Below are 21248 nucleotides of genomic sequence, written 5' to 3'. Positions count from 1 at the left end.
GAAAGGACAAAGGGAACCAAAACTGAAAACAAGGCAGAGACATGGTTGAGGCCGAGGTGAAATGTGACGGGCAGTTTAACATGGTTTTTACGTTCCATTAACAGGCAGTCGAGTTGTTATGTTTCTGAGGGGCGGACAGTGTTTGCTGGTGTGAAAAGAATAAAAATATGATGGATTATTAGAGAGGTGAACATGTTGGTCAGTGTTGGAAACAGAAACAGAAATCTGGCTGTCAGGTCATTTCTGTTCATGTAACCTCATGAGAGGTTTCCTGTTGTATCAGAAGAAGACAAGGTGGAGGTAAAGGATGCTTCATCACAACAGTGACTGAGGTCATATTTACTCAGAGAAAAAAATCCATCGCTGCGTCCCAGTTCCATGTTCCAATGATACCATATATGTATTATATATTAATACAGTTCCATAGTCCATGTTCCCACCATGCAAAGCAGAACAGAAATGAAGGAGTTTGGTTTTAGCAAAATGTTTAAATGTTGAGTTGAAACGGATCAACTGAACTTCAGCCATCTTTAGCTTTAGCATCATTAGCTCTTTGTGCCACGTGAGAAGAAAAGCAGACGCAGCCGGCGGCTGATGTGCAGAATGGAAATGATTTATTTCAGTTTAGATATGTTACATGTGCTATATTTCAATATAATGTTGTATATAATGTTGTATTTATGTACTTTTTAATGCAAACAAAACATTTTATGTATTAAGTGTTGCAGACAGGATCCTGTCACAATACTGCCATTTGACAATAATGATTTTTCATTGTTTAAATGGCAAAGAGCTTGAATTTCATGTGTGCTAAACACCTCTCTGGGATTTTTATGTATTGTGCAGATTGGTCAGAGCTTTATTCATATACATTTAGCCCAAAATCATAAATAACTGTAACTCCACCACCAAAAGAAACATTAATGAGCCAAAGGTGTACCGTCAGGCAGAGCAGCAGAGACAGATGAGTTCCTCCTTCACGTGCAGTCAGTGTAAGGCCTGAGCAGAGCATCTCCACAGAGCGGGACGGCGTTTTATTTATGGTGCTAATGGAGTCCCGCTCCCCTCCTGGAGCTGGGATTACAGGGCCCTGGTGTGGGAGGAGGGCTGGAGGCTATCTGAGAGCAGAGAGCTCGACTCTTGGGATTCCAAACACATCCAGCGCCCGACTCTCTTTTCAGAAATGTTTTCTCCCTCTGCTCAACCCTCTCTCTCCTCCATCTCCACGCTGTCATAATTCCCTTCAGAGCAGCCAGTTCCCGTCTGTGCTCGACATGCCTTTCACATGTGTCAGTGTGTTGCAGGTGTGTTTCTGGGTGCACAGGCTTGCTTTGCTGGATACATATTAGAGTCTCGGTGTTTGTGTTGCGTCTGTTATTGCGGGCCTTTCCCATGTGTGCTCTAATAATTACAACTGTTTTGGGGGATTGATTGTATTCTCTGGAAAATGGTTGGATTCAGCAAGCGTGACCCTGGAGAACAGCTTTTTCTGCCAAAAGCAACCATGCAACCTCCTTTGACAAAGTGCTGTGAGTAAGGCTTTACCAGAGAGCTCCATTACTCCTCTTAGAAATGAAAGTGGCTGCAAACCGTGCTCCTGTTTTCTAACCTAATTAGAGAAGCATGGCATCTAATCACACGCCTTTGTACTTACTGGTATTAATAAGCATTCTCATTAGTTTGATTTTGGCGCTGATGGCCAGGAGGTGCTGTGTCCCCTCAAAGGGAAGCCGGTGCTGCTGTATGGGACCTCGCAGGAGGCAGGAGGAGATGGAATTAGACGACCTTTCAAATCTTTGGGCAGTTTGTTTTCTCTCACAAACGTGGCCAAGCAGCTTTCACACCTGGCCGAGATCCGATAACGCCGCGAGCCAGAGCTGCTCCAGATGTGATCCGGCCGGTGCAGTGTGGATTGAGATGTGTCCAGATACGGGAAGGCTCGGTGTATTTACGTGCACTTTTACTTATTTCTCTTTCTTCTTCTCTTTGTCCCCTTTGTTCTCTCTCAGGTGGCTCAATGGCCCGAAAAGGAAGAGGAAGAACAGCCAATGTTCGGTGAAGAGTATGACTGGTGAGTAACTGATGGGTCCTTCAGAAACACACCTCTCCTCTCCGAGCGCAGGGAAGCAGCGTTTGGTTCAGCTCCGTCTGATAGATTTCGGAGGATTGTAGCTGTCAGTCTCACAACAGTGAGCGCAGGCGGCTGAGTGACTGCAGAGAAGCTAGCGGGACATGATTCATCGCTGCCTTGTGCACATTACGCTTTCCATTTGTCACCTCCAAAGAGAAAAAAATAAAACATCTTGGCAACTGTCATGAATAAACGAAAGCCTTCTGCTCCCTCGGCTTCCTCGTCGGACGCAGCGCGTCGTTTGAGTGACAGCTCCGAATCCCCGAGCTTAAAAAACCAAGTCAAGAAGAGAAGGGAGAGAGATCGAATGAGATGGGGTGGGAGTCTACAGGATGGTTGATTATAAGATATACCCCCCAGGCCCGTCCTCTTCACATGTCCCCCCTCCCAGCAGGCTTGTTCCTGCCTCTCTGCAGCTCTGCTGGAATCTGGACCTCGTTCACCTGCCGGGGTCCATTGGAACTGGGAAAGTATGACAATAGGTCTGCCTGGGGGGCCTGGTGGTCACTCACTGTCATGATGTTGTCCTGTGGGAGGGCCAACCCTCAAACAGACTGTTGAACATGTGCATTGATGTTGGTCGGTGTTTGGACCTGGTCCCACTGTGATCGAGTTGACACGTTCAGACGAAAACTTCAGAATAAAAGCATCCTTAAAGTAAAACATATCACCCATTCAGGTTTTAACAAAGTGAGAGAGCTACGCAGACTGTTTCACATCACTGCACACATTTATACAAATTTATTACACCACCTGTCATTAAAACAAGAAAACACAGATGTTTTAGAAATCTGTCAAAAACTTGTTTCAAACTAAAAAGTGTTATTTTTTTTATTCTGCAAATGACAAACTGGAACAACTAAATGTCCTTTTTCACAGATATGAACCGAAAATCTGAATATTTTCTATGAGCTCCTTTGGCTCTGATCACAGCTTGCATTCTTGCTTGTTTCTTCTTCTTGCAGTTAGCGTTCGTTTTCGGCCTACTCGGCACATTTTATAAGTACCGGTCGCTGCAATCGAGTCCAGGACGTACTCGACCACACGGTGAGAACACTTTATGTCTCGCCCTATTAGTCTCAAAGACCCTCCAGACCGTCATGAAGGGCTTTAATTCAGACTCTTTCTCTCTCAGCGAGTTCCCTACGCCTCACCAGTTTGAGCAGGGGGAGGAATTTATATATATATATATATGAATTAAAAAGGCAGCTGAATCCCTTTGACGATTGATCGATTAGTGAGTTGACAGATGATCATTCAGCTACTTTAAAGACGCACCAATCCATGTTTTTAATCAACAGTGGATCAAATGATAATGTGATATAACTTAAAAAAACCTCACTGAATGTGGACATAGCTGAGCATTTAGCAGCTAAACATCCAGATGTTTTCCTCAGGAGTTGGTGGAGACCAAAACAGAGTTAGAAGGAGAGTGAATTTTGGGCTGGTGGTTCGAAACATGACTGTAATGAATGTCGGTGTTGAGCTGTGCCATATTAGCATAAACTAGCTTAAACAAGTTTATCATGTGATGTGTGTTTTCAGCTTGTACTGCTGCCACCTAGTGGCAAAACATTTATTCATGCTGCTTTGACAAGCTGCTAATCAGCTACTTAAATTTTTCAAATGTGTTAATTAATGAGTTAATTAATCAGATAATAATATGGTATTTTCTTCCAGTGTGAAGCACATTCATACTGGAAATAAATTATAACTTCAGTTACTTTTGGTCAGCTGTTCAGGCAAAATGAGGAATTAGAACATGCCAGTTTCTAAAATTAACATTGAATCGATTAATAAAAAGTTGAAAATAATTATAATAATCAATAATAATAAAGATAATCCTGAGTTTGGGCCCGGTCTATTTCCAGTCTTAAGCACAGCACTACATTTTATACAGCAGCTGTCGTTCCAACTCCACATCAGTGTATAGTGTCTTGTGTCCTGACGTCCTCCTCCATGTTTACAGTCTCGAATGTCGCCTCGCCGTGCCGTCGTCATGTAAAGACCTCGGAGAAACAATCCTGAGACTCCTTCAGGGACCTGATTCATACCAGCCTGACCCCCGCGCTTTGATAAAACCAGGCAGATGTTATGTTGGGAAACTTGTGAAGACAAAATATTTATCTTGACTCGGCCTCTCGTGAAAAAATCTCCTTCCTTTCCCGGCTTTTGTCGGTGGGGGTATTGCAGGGCCCGTAATGGGAGGGGCGGGTATCCAGAGTCGGAGAGCTGCAGTGGTATTGATTTTGGGCTTGGCTTCCACACACAGCCACAGCAGGCTGGCTCGCAGATCCGGCCGGTGGCTCGTCCCGCCGACGCGCTGGAGCTGTGACGGCTGTCTGATGTCTGGTCATCTTTCCATTGGCCTGCTCCTCTTCTTCTTCCTCTTCCTCTGCTGTCTTTTCCCTCTCTGAAGGATGGAGTTTCACTCTTTTTATCAGCCAGTGCTCTTCTCCACATTTCACACCAGTTTTCACTTCACTTTGCTTTTTTCTCTCGATCTAAATTGATATTTAGATTTTTCTCATCAGCAGAAAGAGCTCGAGCTCTTCGTCGCTGTATAAAAACCAATTTGGCCGAAATGCCACTTGTGCCCCCGTCGCTCCCGTCTCTCCTTCTTCCCCCCTTTTTTTCCCCCTCTCTTTCCCACCATCCTCTTGTTGCCCCCCTCCCCTCTAAAATCTGTAACAGAGCCCAACTGACACTGCCAGTCACAGCTCTCACCACGCCTTGGTACACACACACACACACACACACACACAGAGTATATGTCATAACAACGTGCATGTGCAGAGCGTACAGATCTGCCAGTGGCTGTGTGTGTGTGTGTGTGTGTGTGTGTGTGTGACTCAGATACCCACATTTGTGTATTTACTTGTGTCGTGCAGTGTCCCATCTCCCCCCTCCCTCTTCATGAGCTGTATATCATATGAAATGAATAGAAATCTGCTGTGTCTGTGTGCTCCCTCTCAGTCTCACTGCTCTCTCAGGCAGTATGGAAAAAGAACAGAGTGTCCTCTTCCTCAGTTAATGCAGGAGAAAGGCTGCAGAGAGAGGAAGGAGATCCAGCTCCTGTTCATTCAGATCCCTGAAGTCTGTGTAACCTGTATACTCTGCAGGAACTGAAACAAATGAGAGTGTCTGTAAAATCACAGAATAATAACATTAAAGACTCAATTTGTTAAAGTTAAACTTAGTTGTAGTCCAGCGTTGGTCGATCAAAAGACACGACATTTATCTCTTCATCCAATCACGCGTTGTTTACATCCAGGTTTGCTGGCAGTCTTCTTCGCTCTTCATCACTGCCACCGACCGTTGCTCAGTGGAATATTGTGAAAGCGTCGGCAGAAATGTGCGTCACGTCGTCCACCGTCATGCACCTGCAGAACACAAAGAATGTGGGGACCCCCCCTGTGAAAACGTAGCTCTGCAGCTCCGCAGCGTCCCTTTAACCGTGTGACAAACTAGTGATTGTGAAAATGATTAGAGAGGTTCTTATTCATCAGATCATTATTGGCTGTCTCCTGATCTGCTGCCGAGGTGATGGGTAGAAATGATGTGTAGGGGGGTAAACAGTGGGGTGCGTTGGCCGGTTAGAGTGAAGCGATGGGGTGTCAGCGTTGTGTAGGAAAATCTAACTTTGGCTCTGCTTGTGTCTCTCAGGGTACATCCCCAGCTACCTCGAAAAGGATGAGCCATGTGTGGTGTGTGGTGACAAGGCCACAGGTTACCACTACCGCTGCATTACCTGCGAGGGCTGCAAGGTACGCACGCACGCACACACACACGCACGCACGCACGCACACACACACACGCACGCACACACACACGCACACACTTCCTCATCCTAACCCTAGCTTTTACCTAAACCTAACCCGAGTCTTCACGCTGAAATTTGCTGATTTACGTTATAACACTTTGCATTTTGTCCACATTAGGAAGAAAGAAAAAGATTTACGTCCTCACAACATGAGTAATACACACACACACACACAACACATGAAATCTGAGGTCACACACGCTCTGAAACAGTCTCTGACTTCAAAGTGAGCGACGACATGCGCACACCGAGGTCGCAGACGCATCAAAGACGATGTTGTTCGTCAGTCTGTGGCGTCAGCTCTCGCTGTTTGTCTTCCTTCGCTTGTACGATCGCCTGCTTCTGTTCCTTCTCCTCCCGTTTGCTCGTCACTAACATGTGATATCTAAGGCGCCACTGAAGAGGCTGTGATTCGGCTTCGTGGGCAATGACATATTTGACATATGATTGATCGGGTCGCAAATTAAAGACATGAGTCGTGCTAATTATTTGACGTATCGATCCACACCTGTCATGTAGAGATTTCTTCACTCAGCAAAATAATATTTTCAGTCTAATATTAAGATTGTCAAATTATTTTATAGGTATAAATTAATTTCCAACTCCGATTTGTTCATCCGCTCCTACACCAATGCCTTCCCACAATAACCAGGCTGGGTGTTCCTGATTACCGAAGCTTCAGTTGTCAGGACCTGAATAAATTAGAACACTTTTTAGATTAAAACTTTGATTTCTGCAGTAGTTTTAGCAGCGGTAGAGAAAATGTCTCCCTGTAACAAACAGCATTTTGTTGTCAACTCTGGTTCGCCTTCTCGCTTTCACCTCGTCCTGGACCCCCTTTATATGTGCCACTCTCTCTCTACATTCCTGTCCTTTGTCCACAACCCATCCATTCATCCACCCGTCCCTTCCTGTCTGGCTCCAGGGTTTCTTCCGTAGGACCATTCAAAAGAATCTCCACCCCTCCTACTCCTGCAAGTACGATGGCTGCTGCATCATCGACAAGATCACCCGCAACCAGTGTCAGCTCTGCCGCTTCAAGAAGTGCATCGGAGTGGGCATGGCCATGGACTGTGAGTGTTTCATGCATTACATATCTCATCTGCAGTGATGCAGTGGTGATGATGTGACGACTTTATAGATATAGATATATATAGAAGCTGCAGCTTTGCATTATTAACATGTAAACTAATGCTCTCTCTTTCTAATGGTCCTTTCCTCCTCCTCCATCACCTCCTCCCAGTGGTGCTGGATGACTCGAAGCGGGTGGCTAAACGGCGCCTGATCGAGGAGAACAGGGAGCGACGCAAGAAGGAAGAAATGGTGAAAACTCTCCAGAACCGTCCAGAGCCCACCGGAGACGAGTGGGACCTGATCCACCTGGTGACGGAGGCCCACCGACACACCAACGCTCAGGGCGCCCAGTGGAAACAGAAGCGCAAATTCCTGGTAAGAAGACGTGGAGAAGTGGAGCGATACAGCCAAACAGTTACCCATCAAATGATTCTGATAATTCTGATTAATTACAACCCAAGTCTAATGTTTAAAGCCATAACTGACACAAACTGAAGCCAAAACTAAGAAAAGAAGATCCAAGCTGTAATAAATCACAATCATCATCCTCATACCTAAACAACAGAACAATTACTCCCAAAATGACATCTATGACCACTGGAGTAACAGGCGCACACACTCATAGAACTGGAGTTACATCCAGTAACTATTGTCCGATGTTGTGAAACCGTCGCTGTGTGTTTACTTTAGGTTTGTGTTACAATAAGTAGTTTGTCACCTAACTTATGGGCTTTTTTAGTGCAAAAACACTCAACAAGCAACTGCAAACTGTGCTTTGGTGTTGCTCTGCTCTGAACCCGTCAGAGCTGAACAGCAGGACCATGTGGATTATGTCCTGACTGAAACACGCATGCTGAAGTCAGAAATGATGGAGTTTTATCTGGGTGAGCTGATTCCTCTCATGTGTGGCTGTCAGAGCAGCTCTTCATGACGTTATCGCTCCGTGTTCCCTGCTGTCTGTTTCTGTTGTGTCTTTATTCCTCAGTTCTCTCCAGCATTTGGGAGGTTTATTCATCCTAATCCTTCTGGGCTCTTAACCAGTCCTAATTCCCTCCGTAGTGCTCATTCACACCTCGACTTCCTTTTTTCCTTTTTTTGCTTTAATCTCCTTCCCGTCTCCATTCCTTTGTTTCCTCCCTGGCTGTCCCTCGGCGTCTACCCTTACTTTCTCTCTGTTTTTTCCCGTCTGTTTTCTGTGAGCCCCCTCCTTATCTCAGCCGGCACAAATCCTCAGTCATGAGCGCTCGTCTGAAGGTTGGCAGGGATGCTGGCAGTCAGACTTTCTGTCGTCCTGCTGCTGGTGTTCGGGCCTCGTCAGGGAGTCCCTGCCTGGTATCTGGCTTCCTGTCCCACACGGACCCAGACAGAAGCCGACCTCGTGTTTGGCCCAGGACTCTCTGAGGTGCTTACCCAGTTTTAAGCACTCATTAACAGTTTCACAGCAGCTTTCAACCACAGCTCAAGGGGCTTCATTTAAAAAGCAAGTATCTGTGAGGTGTAGGTGGGCGTTAGATGTGAGAGATGTCGGGAAAGGGGGGCTTCATCCGGACAGGGGCTGAAAGCACTTGTGGTGTAATGGCAAGTATTGTGGAGGGAGTTGCTAGGCAACAAGAAGGACGTGGCCGGGTGCGACGGGAAGGGGGCCGTGTGGGGATAGCGTAGGTGAGGACGTGTGAAGCTTCAAGCAGAGATGAAGTCTAAGAATTCCCCTGAAGAGAAAAGGTACATCTGAAGCCGGGTTTTGTGTTTGTGTGTGAAGTGAGATCATTATCTCCAGTCCTCACACTTTTAGGACTAAAAACTACAGCGTAAGGCAAGAGCCAGTGAGGAAACATGTTGTACAGTGACCTGCCTCCAGAGCGAGGCTGGCAACGACCAGCGTTTAAAGGCCGATTAGCACAGGAACCCCCGCCGCGGTGAAATACTGTATGTAAGCCCTGAGCCTGCTTTATCTAAAGGATAGATGGTTGTATTTCACACAGGCTTCACCCACTAACAGGGCTCTGGAGGCTCGAGCCGCCGAACCCTGAATATCTACATTTACATGCTAAGCCGACCAGCCCTTTTCAGTTCTGAGGGGACGGCAGCTATAAAAGGGCAGCAGCGACACCGCTCCACATACGTACACCGTACTGAAGCTCTCACATGACTGCTCAGTCCAGGGTGACTTCGCTGAGCGATGCACTGATTACTGTGAAGCTCAGCACCAAGTCGAGCAAAGGACGGCGGTCTTTGGGTAAAGGGAAGGAGAAGAGAAGGAGAAGAAGTGCGGACGAAGTGTCCTAAAAGTTCAACACACTGAGTGGCTAGCATGCTGTTAGCACCAGTTAGACCTGGATCTGAGGGATCCAGGTCTAATATCTGGGATGAGAGTTTATGTGACACAAACATCTTTAGCTGCCCTTCGATCTGAATGCATCTGTGAAATCACTGGTTGAAGTCGCTGGATGTACCAAACCTTCACTGGTTGAACAGGGATGTTCCTGGTGGCTAATGTCCCTGACGTATGAACCAAAGACTAAACTGAGACTACTCGACTAGATTAGAAGTAAGAAGACACGTTAAACATTGTCTGAAAAAATATTGCGTATATTAGAAAAGTCATTTCGCCTTGCACCGTGCATCAGGGTTTCAGTCCGTGTCCTGGAGGAGTTCACTGTCCCGGACCTGGAAGGACTCTGTCCAGTATTATCTGTGTTTATGGAGCCTACTCTCATGTGTTTTTGTGTCCAAGTGACTAATGGGGACAAGACTTTTTGAAACTGGTCCAGTCAGTGCTTGTTTTTGCCACTGACAGGCTCAGATTGTTATTCAGAGTGTATGACAACCTCATGGAAAGGATCCCCTTTTGTTGAAGAGTAAGATCCTTTCTGTTTAACCAGAAACAGCCGTTCTATCATCCTCGCCAAAGCCACGAGACTCCATTTACAGCAACAGTGATGTTATCACTTCACTCAATCTCAACAGAAACAAAATAAAAACTCTGTAAAACCCTCTGGGTCTGCCGTTCCAACAGTCACCACCAGCTCGAAAATAAACTCTTAATTCCACGAATCAGGAGGGAGCGAGAGCGATGGCAGACATCAGAGCAGCAGCGGGGAAAAAGGCGCGTAGAGCCAGAATATGTTCATATGTAGCTCAGGAATTATTCTCAGCAGACAATCTGATGGGAGAGAGTAAAGTGTGTCACACTTCAACTGCTCATTTACGTTCATTCATTAATGGAATAATAACTTTAATCCACCAGTACTTCTGATGCCGACTAGTGAAGGTAGAAGCATTGAATCAACCAGGCGGCTCACGAGCAGGTTTCTTTACATGTAGATTCAACAAGACAGTGCAAATGTTGAGCGAATACAAATACTTCACATAGTTAAACACATAAACTACTACTGTCAAAGTGTTTCAGGACTATTTTGATATCGTGTCCCATCAGAGCACCTCATCCCTTCAGTTAGACTTGGACGTGGGCAGACTTGAGTCCGGTCTCTGTCATGACTGATGCACCTGATCAGCAGCTACTGCAGTTTGTCTGGTTTCACAGCTGCTGCAACCAGACTGCAGCACTGAAACCTGCTGCACTCCTGCGTCTGCCCACTGTAATATTTGGCTGAATGCAACCAAGCCTTCAGATCTGTGAGCACACACGCACACACATGCACGCACACACACACATGCACACACACACACACACACACAGTTTGAGTTACAGTGACACAGTGTTCTCTCTCTCTGTGGTCAGGCATCTGGAAATAGCTTTTACAAGAGGTTCAGTTCACACAGCTGTGTGTACGTGTAGTCCTCTAATCATGTGAGTAAGTATGGAAGAAATACTTGACAGATGGTTTTGACACAACACTCGGCTAAAAAAGACACTGATAGATAATGAAAGTAATGTGAAAAATAAAAAACTAAACATGTGCCATTTAGACAATTTTAGAATAAATTTCCTTCAATCATCACGTATGAATGCAAATTGTTCGTTCACTCATATTTACTCACACACAGGACGCTGTGTAATTATTCATTAGTTCCTACGATCTGGCTCGTAAAGGTCAGGCCACGCTTTACGCTCCAGGTCTCTCATTCAGTTTTCCAGGCCACGTGAAGCATGAACCCTACTGGCAGCCTTTCAGATCACTAAATCTTTTTTCAGGAGGTTGAGAACTCATTAACTTTATCTGAATCATTCGCTGTTGGACTGAGCAGCATCAGACAAACAGGAGAGCTCAGCCTGCTTTAAAGTGTTCTGCTCGGCTGTGTGCATGAGGACGTGAGGACATGAGGACGTGAGGACACGAGGGCATGAGGACACGAGGACATGAGGGCATGAGGACACAAGGACGTGAGGACATGACGACACAAGGACACGAGGACACGAGGGCATGAGGACACAAGGACACGAGGACACGAGGACGTGAGGACACGAGGACATGAGGGCACGAGGACGTGAGGACACGAGGACATGAGGACACGAGGGCATGAGGGCATGAGGACACAAGGACATGAGGACGTGAGGACATGAGGACACAAGGACATGAGGACACGAGGACGTGAGGACATGTGGTTTTGGTTGAATGCAGACATCTAGAGGCAGATGTTTGAAGCATCAGCGTTTTTTAACTGCATACCTGCAGTTCTGTCATGCAGTGCACTGTTCTGTAGGGGGGGGGGGGGGTTTGCACTAAAGGTGAGTTTGTAAGCCAGAAATTTCAACACCTGGAAAAGTAGCGTTTTATGTTGTATATATGTACTTTACAGTATATAAAGTATATATGTACTTTACTGTATATAAAGTATATATGCAATGTACAGTATATAAAGTATATATGTACTGTACAGTATATAATGTATATATGTACTGTACAGTATATAAAATATATGTGTACTTTACAGTATATAAAGTATATGTGTACTGTACAGTATATAAAGTATATGTGTGTACTGTACAGTATATAAAGTATATGTATGTACTTGACTGTATATAAAGTATATATGTACTGTACAGTATATAAAGTATATGTGTACTTTACAGTATTTAAAGTATATATGTTCTGTACAGTATTTAAAGTATATATGTACTTTACAGTATATAAAGTATATGTGTACTGTACAGTATATAAAGTATATATGTACTGTACAGTATATAAAGTATATGTGTACTTTACAATATATAAAGTATATGTGTACTTTACAGTATATAAAGTATCTATGTACTGTACAGTATATTAAGTATATATGTACTTCACAGTACACAACATCGTGTGTTATGGGACAGAAAGATTCTAGAGTTTTCTACAGGCAGTTTCACGACGACTGCGGAACAATATTTCTGATAAAAACTCGTAATACTGCTGTTTTAGTAATTAAAAATGTATCGTCGTCACACAAAGCGTGAAGCGAGCGTACGGGTCAGGGCACCGAGGTGAAACCATCCATCAGCCAGATTAAAACGTGCTGGAGCTCTACTGGAGCAAACTCCCCAGCACTAATCCATCTGATAAAAGGTCAAGAGTTGAAGCTCAGCAGGTAACTGATGAGACTGCAGTAAAAGTTTCTCCCCCCCAGTTTGTACCAGGATTCACGTAAAAGTCCAAATATCTTGTGCCTCTTTAGGGACACGAGCGGTTTCTTTTTTCCATACGTCGAGGAGAACCCCCCGACCAACCGGCCTGCGCGGCAGCGAAGACAAACCCCCTCTGCAGCTCCGCGGCTATACTGCAGCCGAGTGTGCTCCCCCAGCGCCAGATGGCCGTGCAGTTAATGAACAAACAGTAACAGTTGCAGGAAAATCACATTAGTCCATATGAAGCCCCACAGGCCTGATTCTCACCCCTGCACGGCACAATCACACATTTTTGTACTTGTTTGTGTATTCAGTGATCGGAGCTGCAGCAGCACCTGTAGAATACAGATTAGATCTGATCCAGCAGTTGAAGGATGGCTGAACCCTCCTCATGGTGGTTCTCATGGTATTTAAAGTGTCAGTTCAGCCAACAAAATAAGTTCTCGCGTGGCTTTCATGGTGTCCTGCCATGCAGATAGTTTTGGTTTTTCTTGGCCAGGTTTTGAGATATCTGTCTGAGATTTCTGCCGCCGCAGCAATTCAGTGGAAGTCAATGGAATTTTGTTAGCCGAGACATCCGTCCCCATTAATCTGGGTAATGCACAGACTTCTCTGTGAACGTTTTTTGAACAGTTCCTCGGAAAACTTGCGTCAACAAAGACGCCTGCGGATTATCGAGAGCTCCCGTAAAGACAAACTGCTGCTGAGTTCTTGATTTTCCGGTTCTGTGAATGCCTCCGCTGAGTCGGTCGATGCAGAAATCTCAGATATCTCCAAACGTGGACAAATAAAACCAAAACTACCTTCATGGCTCGATGCCACTGGGGGTAAGTGAGAAAGCACGTTTCAGTGAACTCGTTTAAAGGTTTATTTCTGTCGGCTGTGACTTGTGACGCGTCTCTGAACCTTTGTCTTGCGGTTTGTTTCTCCGTGTGAGATTCTGGCATCTGTTCAGCAGATCTTAGCCTGAGAGACATTTAGCCATTGACCTCCACCAGTGAAACCAATGCTTTGTTTTGGCTCTCGCGCAACAAGAGTTGCAGTCCATCAAAGTTATTATGACCATTTTTTCAGTCTTCCATGATTGCTCGGCTCTCAGCTGCACAGCGGAGGATTGGCTAAGTTCACACTGATTTACGCAATCCTCCTCCCCCTGGATTATGATTGATGGTTCCTGGTGGGAGGTGATTATTTCTATACTTTTATCTCATCCCATTTATTGTTGAAGCCCGGCCTGAATAAATGACTCTGGCCTTGACACTCGCTTTAATCAACAGAGCGTGGAACAACATTTTTCATATTCATGAACTGTGTAAACATGTGTATTCCTGATCTGCAGTTTCCTGCTGCAGCCGTCCTCTCAGGAACCAGAATCTGCCGGGTGACGTGTCCCATTCCTTTCACAGAGCACAATCTGCTGCCTTATCTCATTAATTGACATTAATTTGTCTCCCAAGGCAAGTGAGCACTTTGTGGCGAGGAGCAAAAAGCTATAAAACCTTTTAAAACTGTGTTGTTTCCTCTGCTGTATTTAACTTGAAGCCCTAGACCACTCTTATCGATCCTTCTAGAATCTTCTGTTATTCTTTGTGCCCCCCAGTCCTGAGAACACACCCAGACTCTCAGCTGGACTCTGTTGTCATATCACTCTATACACAACGTGCTCTCCTCTCCTCTGTCGTGGAATATTCACATTCATGTTCTGTTTAAATGATAAAAGGCTGCAAACGCTGCGTATATCCCTCAGTGTCGACAAATCCCACGAAAAGACCGAAACCAACAACGTGTCGGTCCGTGCTTGAATAATTTACATCTTCCCCTCCCTCGCCGTGGCTCTCAGCACAAGCTTATACATTCTTCTGAAGAAAGAAAAGCTGAAAACACGTCTCAGATATTTGAGTGTTTGAGGGTTTAATTCTTAAAAAAGGTTCAGTCATCGCTGAAACGGCTGGACGCTGTAGGTCTTTGCTAACGTTGCTCAAACAGGAGGAAACAGTGCTTTTGTCGGGGACTATTTTCAGCTGCGGATTAATAGCGGGTTGGTGTATGTGGGACTGACTCAATCAGCAGCTTTGATGAAGGACCAGTTTTTGGTCTACTTTGGAGCCTTTATGTATTATTAGTTCAGTGTATGTTTGGTTTTTCTTGAGATTAGTTAAAACCCTTTATGTCGTCTTCTGTTCAGATCGTGCTCTCTGCTCGTGTCCAGTGTCGACTTTAACTGTGCTCTAATCAGCCGCTGTGTTTTTGTCCCCGTGTAGCCAGAGAAAATCGGCCAGTCCCCGGTGGCGCCCACGTCAGACGGAGACAAGGTGGACCTGGAGGCCTTCAGCGAGTTCACCAAGATCATCACTCCTGCCATCACCCGTGTCGTCGACTTTGCCAAAAAACTGCCCATGTTCTCTGAGGTGAGTGCTGGTCGGTGGTCTGGAGGCTCGCAGGGCGAGCGCGGGAGCGTGACAGACACGCCGCGGACGCCGCCAAGCTTCTGCCGTCCTGTGAGCGTGCGTTCGCCGAGGAAACGTGTGATTAAGGAGTGAATTTGTCTCTCGCGTTGCAAGAGTTATGACCAGTATTACACCCTAACAACACGCTCCATCTTTCTCCATCCATCCGTCTGTCTGTCGGTTAATAGAAGAACACTCGGCGCAGGTTAACACGCTGATCGTTTACGCTTCGCTCACGATGGAAAACAAACCCAGAAGCAGCTTCTGTTCGTGGTGACAATCACAGCAGCTCCCGTCTGCTCCGCCTCTGTTAGCAACATGTAATCATGTTTCCTGTCTCTGCTGCTTGTAATGAGACCTTCTGTGATTGGATAATTATCACAGTGCTGAGTTACTGCGTGTGTGTGTGTGCGTGCGTGCGTGCGTGCGTGCGTGCGTGCGTGCGTGCGTGCGTGCGTGCGTGTGTGTGTGCGTGTGTGTTATAAATGAAGAATGGTGTGTGAGTGGGGGTCTGTAATGAATTAAAGGAGAGGGAAAGTTGTAATCCATTACTCTTTTTGAGAGCATAAATCTTCCTTTTTTTTGGAAACGGGGGTCATCAGTGTTTTAATCAGCATATTTTAACGTGAAATTCATTCAGGTTGTTCTTTTATTTCAGACTCGTTACTATTATGATGGATTCTGCTATTCAAATGAGGGGGGGGGCAGACTGCTGCTGAGGAGACTGAACAGACTTTTAGTATCCAGACACTGAAGCAGATCGTCAGCCATGTTTAATGTGTCATCTTTTGGTCCCAATATAATAAATTATATTGTGAAAGGAGCTTCTTTAATCTGATGAAAGAGGCGGGGGCAGAGTTTAGCCTGCAGGACGTCTGCTCACTGCAGAGAATTACTGCACAGTAACACCCCCAGCGCTCGCCAGGCCTCCGGAATGAAGCGCACCTCCCAGGTGCTAATTTACAAGACAAATGAAGCCAATGAATGTCAGTTTATCTACTCAGCAGTCGAGAGCAGCAAAATAAGAAACAAGCTCACGTGAAGGTGAGAATTAATTCAGTCGGTAGATTTAATCAAACGGGCTTCCAGCCGGAGATTCTAACATGCATTTAAATCAGGGTGTTCATCAGTGCAAACACATGTCTGCCCCTTCATGTTTCCCCCCGTCACCTTTTCATTCCCTCCCCCTCTGCTTCAGCTTCCTCCCTCCCACCGTTCGTTTACGTTCAATAATCACGAGCAGTCAGAGGATCTGTCGGGTCGTAGTCAGTGGAATTATCTTTGAAGGTTTGGCATCGGGGGCTGCTTCCAGATACGAGCAGGGACTTTCAACCCGTTCAACATACGAGTTCCTGAGCGCTAACGAGCGTGGCTCCACCAAACAGTGAAGGAGGGAGAATATCTCAAGTATAAAGTATTTCCTGTTACATGGAGTCGCCCACAGTCGTCATGGTAATGCTTCAGTATCCGCTCATTCTAGACGTCTTAAGTAAAGTCAAGTGTGAAAGATGTCCGTTTCTGGATGGATGAGGCATTCTTCCTTTTTTCCTCTCGTGTTTTATTCAGCTTTCGTTTTGAGGACACGTCTCTTTAGGCTTTTCTGGAAAGTTTTTATGTCTTTGTTGCCTTTTTTCTGTAAAACTACCTGAATGTACGAAACAATTAGCATCAACTCTAAAACTCTAAGCACGTACTTTTGAATAGTAAGACAGGAGGACATGTGAATATTCTCTCCCTGCTTACATTATTTGTACAAACTGCTGTTAAAGGAACCTCAAATCGACTGAAAATATGAGTGTGTTACTGTTTTCATGAGCATCAAAGTGTTGTTAAGTTACTAGAAATCAGAATAAAAGAATCAGATTCAAAGTGCAGGAAGAAGCAGAAACTAAACGGGATGAAAGAAGTGTCTCTTCCATGACTCTCTCTTTTCTCTCCTGCTTTCTACACTTTCTTCTTTTTGGTCCCGTCTTTGTCGTCCACAGCTGTAACTGTAAATCTTTTAGAGGTAACCCTCGGCATTAACCTGAACGCCGTGCTTCCCCCCCCAGCTACCCTGTGAAGACCAGATCATCCTGTTGAAGGGCTGCTGCATGGAGATCATGTCGCTGCGCGCCGCCATGCGCTACGACCCGGAGAGCGAGACGCTGACGCTGAGCGGGGAGATGGCCGTGAAGCGGGAGCAGCTGAAGAACGGCGGGCTGGGCGTGGTGTCGGACGCCATCTTCGATCTGGGCAAGAGCCTGGCGCAGTTCAACCTGGACGACACCGAGGTGGCGCTGCTGCAGGCCGTGCTGCTCATGAGCTCAGGTTGTTGGCGAGTTAAAAACGTGTTTTCTGAAACTGGCTGGAAGTGCAGGATTGGAGTTGATGTAGTAGAAATGTTCTGTGCCCTCGGAGACACAACCCCCACCACATGAAACATATCCTGAGTCATTACTGCTTCACGCAGTATTCATTGAATCAAATCAAAATGTAATTAAGGCGAGAAGATAAAAGTCCACTGACGTGTTCTGTGTTGAAAGGAGGAAACTCCTGAAGGTGATTAAAAGCCTTCAGTTTAAACCGTCACACGTCACATCATGTGCTCAGGAGGTGTGGTCTGTCAGGGTCTACACGTCACATCATGTGCTCAGCAGGTGTGGTCTGTCAGGGTCTACATGTCACATCATGTGCTCAGCAGGTGTGGTCTGTCAGGGGATCCACAGCTTATTGAGAACTAGGTTTGATATGTGAAATAAGATTCATTAATATTTAATAACTCATTAGATTAGTTATGAAATACGTGTTTCTTTGTCATTTCAATAGTTTCATGGAGACTCGTGGTGAGACCAGTGATGTTTAGGTTGTCGCTGTGAACATTAATTAAATCATCTGTTAAATGATTTAGAACTTTTGCTGAATTAGAAATGATGAAAGCTGAAGAGATCTGACAACAGATTCAGAGATTTGGTCCCACCTGTAGTCTTGGGGGGCATTTCACAGTGTAATTACATGTGAAGGTGTCCACTGAGCTTTGCTGCCATGATGCTCACATTCAGTCATAATTACACTGACGATCACTGATTTCCTTCCTTCCTTCCTCTCTCCTCCATCATTCCCTCTGTCCTTTACTCATGTTCCTCGTCCTACCCCCCTCACCCCCTTCCTAACTTTCCCTCTTACGTCTTCCCGTCTGTCCTCTTTCGCTTCACCAGACCGTTCCGGCCTCACCTGCATGGACAAGATCGAGAAGTGCCAGGAGACCTACCTGCTGGCGTTCGAGCACTACATCAACTACCGCAAGCACAACATTCCCCACTTCTGGCCGAAGCTCCTGATGAAGGTCACGGACCTGCGTATGATCGGGGCGTGCCACGCCAGCCGCTTCCTTCACATGAAGGTGGAGTGTCCCAACGAACTCTTCCCCCCGCTCTTCCTGGAGGTCTTCGAGGACCAGGAGGTGTGAAACACCTGCCGCCGCGCAAAGGGAAGAGGAAGTCGGGGCAAACTGGGAGATGGAAAGGGCCGTCGTTTTTATAGGGGGGAGGCTGGAGGGGGAGTCCTCTCGGCAGGAATCCGCATTCCTCCGACATCGCATTTACAGTTCGTGGTTTAAAAACTGGAAGTGACGGTAACAGCAACAACACACCAGCAACAGGAGAGTCAACAGACCAACACCCTCTCCTCCACCTCTTTCTCCTCCTTTTACTGACCCCTGTTTTAAATCCGTGTGGGGGCCCTTCTGTCTGAGCATGATGTCTTATCTAGTAAGAGTTGTAGCCATTTGCCAAGACACGTACACACACACACACACACACACACACACACACACACACACACCACAGCCTGTTCCACCTCAGTTCTTCAGAGCAGCGCTCTTTGCGGGGGTCCGTTCCCCTCTCTGGTTCTTGTCAGCGGTCACAGATTTACACGTTTTGAAGCCCATGTTTTCCAGCTTCCATGCTGGCCAGCACCTCTCAGTATTACTCCTGTGTTACTGCTCAGGCAGAAAAGTGAAAATATGGACATCAGTGACACATTAACGCTCAATCAGCAGACGCTGCACGTCCAAATTCAGCACACGCTTTAAGCAGTGCTGCGGTGTTTAATGGCTGCAGTGAAGCAGAGCTACCACACCGACTTCACCATCAATTCCTCAACTCAATCTGAGCCGTTACAGCTGTTTCTGGAGCTTCTTCTTCTTCTTAGATCCCAGTGAAACCGGTGCTATATTTATAAAAGGCTACTCCAGTTTTATGAAATTGTGTTGTCTACCTTTGAAAAACATGCAGACCATGGCTCCATATCTACCTTCATTTGTGTCATTGGACCGGCTCCTGTGACATACAGCACACACACGCACACACACACACGCACACGCACACGCACACGCACACACACACACACACACACACACGAGCAGACTTGCCTTGTCATTGCCCGTGCTGCTTGTGCCAGCAGTGTGCCGTCTTATGAATGACAATTAAGCCCCTCTCCCCCCAAGGACTTACTGTAAAGGAAAGAAAGAGAGAAGGGAGGAGAGGAGGAAGAGAGTTATGTGAGAGAGGAGAGATGGAAGGAGCAGAGATAGGGAGCGAGGAAACAGGATTTGAAAAGGTGGACTGTAGATTCAGAGCCAGGGTCACAAGTAAATGTCCCACATGGAGCCTCTGAGGAGGTTTGAATAGCAGCAACCACCAACAAGACAGCCGAGCTCATCTCACACACACACACACGCACACACACACACACACACACTCTTCTCTATCTACAGTATATATGTCTCTCTCTGTCTCTCACACACAAACACACAAACATGAAAACACACATCACCTCAAAGTAACGTGAATGCCTCATTTTACTGTATGCGCTGCCCAGCGGTGCTGAAAACAGCCCTAACCTGCAGGGCTTGAACAGAGTCCCCTCCTCACGGACTCAGCTCAGTGTGGCCCCTCCAGGCTTCCATACACATTTGCCTTTTTTTTACCATGGGCATCACTGAGAGCAGGCAAATGCCAAGTTGGCTACCATTTACCTCAAAGTGGACACACCCCCAGGCTGGGGCAGCGATACTGCCCCCGTGGTGTCAGGCACTACCTCACCTCTGTGGACACAGGGCGGCTGCCCACAGCCTACACACAGACATACACCATTCGAGTTGGCGCATGTGTAGATTAACACACAGATGTGCAGAATTGTTGCACAGGTGCACACTTGTAGTCATGGAAAGATAAAACACTCACGGCACACACACACACACACACACACACACACACACACACACCCCTCAGTGCTATCACTTGGTTGAAATGAAATACCACTGAAGACAGGAGGGCCGGCCATCCCCACGACTCCGGGGAGTGGTACCCATCACACTCGGGTTATCTCTTTTTGTTATATGGGACCAAGTGTCATCTTTTGAAATCTGGATTTACGAGTTTCTGCCGAAACAGAAACGGACTCACAGAAGCGACGAAGGACGGCGCGGACGTGCAGCCCGGCGTGTGGCGAGAGGATAGATCGCAGAGAGTAACTGAAAACCAGCGGTGGCTACGTCCGCTGAATCAGCGTGCACAGAAAGGGCGCTTTCCTTCTTCATCATAGCAATCTTCCACTGTACACCGACGATGGCTGCCGCAGGATCTGGATTTATTTCCGTGGAAATTAGCTTTCTGTCCTTCACGGCGCTGCGTTAGCTGTAGAAAGGTGGAATGTTTTCAACCCAAATGAATCCTCTTCAGAGGCGACCCAAAAGTTCTTTTAGCGTCAGGCACTTTACCAAGGCTCACCACTACAGCAGTAATATCTGGCTGCACATGTCCGTGGCAGACAGCGTGGTGGACCGGCCAATGACCATTCAGGAATGTTGATTCGATTAGAAAAGCCCGCTCTGTTCATTCCAATTCTGGGGCCACGCCAAATCTGACTGGGTTCACCACCCTGACAAGAAGAGGAAGAAGAAAAGAAAGACTGAGAGAATCTATTTTCTATTGATGCCAAGCAGTAGTTCAGACTGGGCGCTTTACAGGACGGGTGATCTGCCCCCCCCCCCAGACGTACCTGAGCAGCATGCGGCAGGCATCGTGGGTAATCGTCACAGATGGCCAAGCCTCACCTTCTCCAGGGGGGAGGGAGGAGGGAGGAACTGGAACGCCGCCTTTGGTCTGATCTGACTCCACAAGCATTGTCACCACCTCCAGAGATCCGTCGCCCCCCCCCCCCCCC

The 21248-nt window shown here is 46.5% G+C and overlaps 1 protein-coding gene across 2 annotated transcripts in view; it reads left to right on the top strand.

Annotated features, from left to right (window-relative positions):
- The window catches only part of LOC121624399 (thyroid hormone receptor alpha-B), a 29556-nt gene extending 8308 nt beyond the window's left edge, over window positions 1-21248 (top strand). For both annotated transcript variants that reach the window (XM_041962005.1, XM_041962006.1), the window contains exons 2-8: window positions 2010-2071; window positions 5798-5898; window positions 6880-7027; window positions 7198-7403; window positions 14856-15002; window positions 17093-17351; window positions 18239-21248. In XM_041962005.1, coding sequence (XP_041817939.1) covers window positions 2010-2071; window positions 5798-5898; window positions 6880-7027; window positions 7198-7403; window positions 14856-15002; window positions 17093-17351; window positions 18239-18489 — 1174 coding nt within the window. In that variant the 3' untranslated portion in view covers window positions 18490-21248. The remainder of the gene's footprint in view (window positions 1-2009; window positions 2072-5797; window positions 5899-6879; window positions 7028-7197; window positions 7404-14855; window positions 15003-17092; window positions 17352-18238) is intronic.

This window comes from Chelmon rostratus, chromosome 21, assembly GCF_017976325.1.
Source record: "Chelmon rostratus isolate fCheRos1 chromosome 21, fCheRos1.pri, whole genome shotgun sequence".
In the NCBI taxonomy this organism is placed as follows: domain Eukaryota; kingdom Metazoa; phylum Chordata; class Actinopteri; order Chaetodontiformes; family Chaetodontidae; genus Chelmon; species Chelmon rostratus.
The sequence above is the reverse complement of the archived record's forward strand: the minus strand, read 5'-3'. Positions and strand labels throughout refer to the sequence as shown.